The 4,786-nt window shown below is 33.6% G+C and overlaps 1 protein-coding gene across 1 annotated transcript; it reads right to left on the bottom strand.

The window, feature by feature from the left end:
* Positions 1-3,087: 3,087 nt before the first annotated feature.
* LOC119612612 (G-box-binding factor-like) lies at positions 3,088-4,379 on the bottom strand. The gene is made up of 2 exons (XM_037968422.1): positions 3,276-4,379; positions 3,088-3,215 (listed from the first exon to the last, which is right to left on the bottom strand). The coding sequence occupies exons 1-2, from the start codon at positions 4,227-4,229 to the stop codon at positions 3,105-3,107; spliced, it is 1,065 nt and encodes a 354-aa protein (XP_037824350.1). The 5' UTR covers positions 4,230-4,379; the 3' UTR covers positions 3,088-3,104.
* Between the last annotated feature and the right edge of the window lie 407 nt (positions 4,380-4,786).

The raw sequence follows: 4,786 nt of genomic DNA, 5'->3' as shown, positions 1-4,786 counted from the left end.
GGACAATAGAGTAGTCTATAGCCTGGACTATAGTTTCGTCTATAGTCTGCACTATAGTTTAGTCTATAGTCTGGACTAAAGTTTAGTCTATAGTCTGGACTATAAGTTAGTCTTTTGTCTGGACTATAGTTTAGTCTGTAGTCTAGACTATAGTTTAGTCTATAGTCTGGACTATAGTTTAGTCCATAGTCTATCCTAAAGTCTAGTCAAGTCAACGGTTTAAACTATTGGACTATGTAGTCTGCAGTCAGGAGTATAGTTTAAACTATAATTTAGTTTGATATTACGTGTATAGTCTAGTCTGTAGTTTGGAATATAGTCTAGTATATACTCTAGTCTAGTCTATAGTCTCGCCTATAGTCTAGTCTATATATAGTCTATAGTCCAGTCTATAGTCCAGACTATAGACTAGTCTAGTTTTGTCTATAGTCTACACTATAGTTTAATCTATAGTCTGGACTATAAGTCAGTCTTTTGACTGGACTATAGTTTAGTCTATAGTCTAGACTATAGTTTAGTCTATAGTCTGGACTATAGTTTAGTCTATGGTCCAGTCTATATTCTAGGCTATAGTCTAGCCTATAGTCTAGCCTATAGTCTAGCTATAGTCTAGTCTATAGTCTAGTCTATAGTCTGGTCTATAGTCTAGTCTATAGTCTAGTCTATAGTCTAATCTATAGTCTAGTCTATAGTCTAGTCTATAGTCTAGTCTATAGTCTAGTCTATAGTCTAGTCTATAGTCTAGTCTATAGTCTAGTCTATAGTCTAGTCTATAGTCTAGTCTATAGTCTAGTCTATAGTCTAGTCTATAGTTTAGTCTAGTCTATAGTCTAGTCTATAGTCTAGTCTAGTCTATAATCTAGTCTATAGTCTAGTCTATAGTCTAGTCTATAGTCTAGTCTATAGTCTAGTCTATAGTTTAGTCTATAGTCTTGTCTATAGTCTAGTCTATAGTCTAGTCTATAGTCTAGTCTATAGTCTAGTCTATAGTCTATTCTATAGTCTAGTCTATAGTCTAGTCTATAGTCTAGTCTATAGTCTAGTCTATAGTTTAGTCTAGTCTATAGTCTAGTCTATAGTCTAGTCTAGTCTATAATCTAGTCTATAGTCTAGTCTATAGTCTAGTCTATAGTCTAGTCTATAGTCTAGTCTATAGTTTAGTCTATAGTCTTGTCTATAGTCTAGTCTATAGTCTACCCTATAGTCTAGTCTATAGTCTAGTCTATAGTCTAGTCTATAGTCCAGTCTATAGTCTAGTCTATAGTCTAGTCTATAGTCTAGTCTATAGTCTAGTCTATAGTCTAGTCTAGTCTATAGTCTAGTCTATAGTCTAGTCTATAGTCTAGTCTATAGTCTAGTCTATAGTCTAGTCTATAGTCTAGTCTATAGTCTAGTCTATAGTCTAGTCTATAGTCTGGTCTATAGTCTAGTCTATAGTCTAGTCTATAGTATAGTCTATAGTCTAGTCTATAGTCTAGTCTATAGTCTATTCTATAGTCTAGTCTATAGTCTAGTCTATAGTCTAGTCTATAGTCTAGTCTATAGTCTAGTCTATAGTCTAGTCTATAGTCTAGTCTATAGTCTAGTCTATAGTCTAGTCTATAGTCTAGTCTATAGTCTAGTCTATAGTCTAGTCTATAGTCTAGTCTATAGTATAGTCTATAGTCTAGTCTATAGTCTAGTCTATAGTCTATGTAGTCTATAGTCTAGTTTATAATCTCGATTATAGTCTATAATTTGAATAAAAGTCTGTCCAGCTGAAACTAGTATGGCGTATAGTCTTTTTGACTTTTTTTCAAGCCAGTTTTGCCCTCCACTGTTTTACCATATATTGTGGTATAAATCTGTAGTAGTAAAAAAAGTATGCCTTCCGGTGAAATGACAATCTGTTTGTTTTATAACCGAATGAAAGAATGACATACATATACTAGTAAAATTAAAGTTACACATACTATAGAACGTTGACAATATTGGCACAAAAGGTAAGAGGAGTTTATCATATATGTATGTATAAGTGGTCATATATGGTTTATAGGAACCTCTTGATTTTAAATATCCCATCTTACTCTCCACGCCAGACATTTACTCATTCAGTTACTTTGGAAAAAGTCAGTTGGTTTTACAGCAGTTTTCTTTTTGTTATGTTATTTTATACAAAAAAAAAACATTACTTTTTCCGGTATAATGAAGCATAAAGATTATAAATAAAATATAATAAAAGAGAATGGAATAAAAAATAGGAAAAAAGAAGAGAAGTGCCAGCATTAACAATGGCTTTAACAGTTGAGTTGTATGGAAAAACTTTTTATACAAAATAATCATACAAAAAAAAAGGAAAAAAGAGTGCAACAAAACAAAAGAATATATATGAAGTTACGATTTTGAAAAGGAAACGGAAACATATGCATGTTATTTATTTATGCATAAAAGAAGTGGAAAAAAACTGGAGTAGTATAAATGATGAAACTATTTAAATAAATATATTTCAACATTTATTTTTGCTGCTACAGCTCCTCTCATGTTGTAGCAACAAAGGATTTATGTTTTATTTAAATATGTTATATGCAACAAAAGTTTTGAAGAAGTTTTTTTCCTGTTCTACTGTGTGGCAGCCAACAATATTTAGACTGAATGCAGAAAGTTTAAACAAAATATTAAAAACAAAGTGTTTAAAAAAAAACCCAGAAAAAGTTTGCAGTTTGTTTTGTTTTAACCAAAAATTGTTGTAGTTTGTGTTCAAAAAATTTTAAAAATATTATATTATATTTTATTAAAAACTTTAGTTATTTAGCTTTTAAATGGCATTTGAAATTTTTCAATCGCTCTCCTCTAGCCAGAGTTATAGAGATTTTAAAATTTTTGAATAACAGTACGTATGATTAATATTAATTCAGAGTTTTAAGGACAAAAACCTTCATAACTTTTAAACTATAAGAGCTAATAGAAAACTGTAAAAAGGTATCAAATCTTAAGACCTGTAGGATTCCTACCATAAACTTTAATATTAAAAGCAGTCCCTGATTTTAAAGCTATAAGCTTTGTAAGTCAATATAAAATTATTTATTTTAATAAAAATTTTGCAATTTCTTTAAAAATATCATAAATTAACTTTTAGCACTTACCTTTTCTCTTAACATATCACGTATACGTCCCGCTTGATTCTTGGAACGATGCAGCTCCAATTGTAATTCCAAACAACGTTCTTGCCAATTGATCTAAAACGAAAATGTATTAAAAATCCATTTTCTTCTTCTCTTTGCACGCAAAAAACTAACCTCTGGCACTGGCTGAGCATAATTATTAACCTGATGTACATCCAAATAATCCGTTAAAGAGGAAAAATGTGGCCAAGGAGCATCTGCCCCATCCAATGAGGAAACTGGATTTATAACTCCATTACCCTCTTTTTGATTAGACTTATTACTACTGGAACTAGTCGTAGATGAAGTACTCGGTATACTTGTCGGTTTAGCGGGTATGGGAGGAGGCTTAGCTTGCCTTCGAGGCATTAAACGTGGACTATTAGGGGTAGATTGTGCCGTTTGCTGTATATGCTGATGTTGTTTATGACCCGCAGCCGACACATTAAGATTATCCATTTGTTGTCTATTTAAAGGGATTTGACCACTAAACGATATAGCTCTTTTAGTTAATAAAGGAGAAGCGGTTAAGGACTGAGAGGTGGCATATAACTGAGGAGGTAATGAATGCTGCTGCTGTTGTGTATGTTGCAAATAGGATGAAGGCATCATAGGAGCCGCATTATGCTGCTGATAGTGATGATATTGCTGTTGCATTAAATGTTGCTGCTGCAGATGGCTAGGAGTATGGGTAGAGGGAAAAGTATGCAAATAATTGTGAACACCATGACCCACACCAAAACCACCTCCACCAGCACCAACTCCTACCTCTCTCTCCCCCACATCATGTGCACGCACATGAAAATAATTATGTGTTTGTGTTAAATACTGATAGTTTTGCTGCTGGTGCTGCTGATAATGTTGAAAATGTGAACTAGTACTACTGCTAGCTCCACTGCCATTACTGCCACCACCCAAAGAAGCTGGTGTCGCTCGACCCGACGTAGAGGGTGAGGGTGAAGAAGAGGCAGAACGTCTACGATTTATAGCCAATTGTTGCTGGTAGTGTGTAGTGGAGGGTTGTTGTTGTAGATTGGTTAACGGATCAAAGATCTGTGACAGTCTTCCCGAAGGCACTTCGTCGGACATTTAGGTGGTTTTTTTGGTTTGATTTTAGATTTGATAGAAGAAAGAGGGCAGGAAGTTTTAGTTTTGTCTAGAGTTTATGTTCTTTTAAGGCGGCGTTTTAAGTATCTTTATAGTGGACTTGCATGACTTTGGTGTTTTAGCTAAAATTAAAAAGAAACAAGAGAATAAATTAGGATCAAAGTTTCTAATTTTCGGCTTAAAACTGTTTCACAAGAAAACATCTTCAAATTAAGCTAAAATAATTAAAGGCATACAAAAAGTTTTAAATCTGGACTGGACTGGACTTTAGCCTGCAGAAGAGTTGAGACCATAGTTCGGATTATATCTAGGACTATAGTACGCAATATATTATAGTCTAGTCGGGAGTACAGTGTAGTCCATATTCTGGACCACAGTCTAGTCTAAGGTCTGGACCATAGTTTAGTCTATAGTCTGGAACACAGTCTAGTCTATAGTCTGGACCAAAGTCTAGAATATATTCGCGACTGTAGCCTAACTATAGTCTGGACCATATTCTAGTCTATAGGCTAGTCTATAGTGTAGTCTATAGTCTATTC

Source organism: Lucilia sericata, unplaced genomic scaffold (assembly GCF_015586225.1).
Source record: "Lucilia sericata isolate MDLA Ls3-8-SP2 unplaced genomic scaffold, ASM1558622v1 Contig001762F_arrow, whole genome shotgun sequence".
NCBI lineage: Eukaryota > Metazoa > Arthropoda > Insecta > Diptera > Calliphoridae > Lucilia > Lucilia sericata.
Note: the sequence above shows the minus strand (reverse complement) of the source record. Positions and strands in the feature narration are given on the sequence as shown.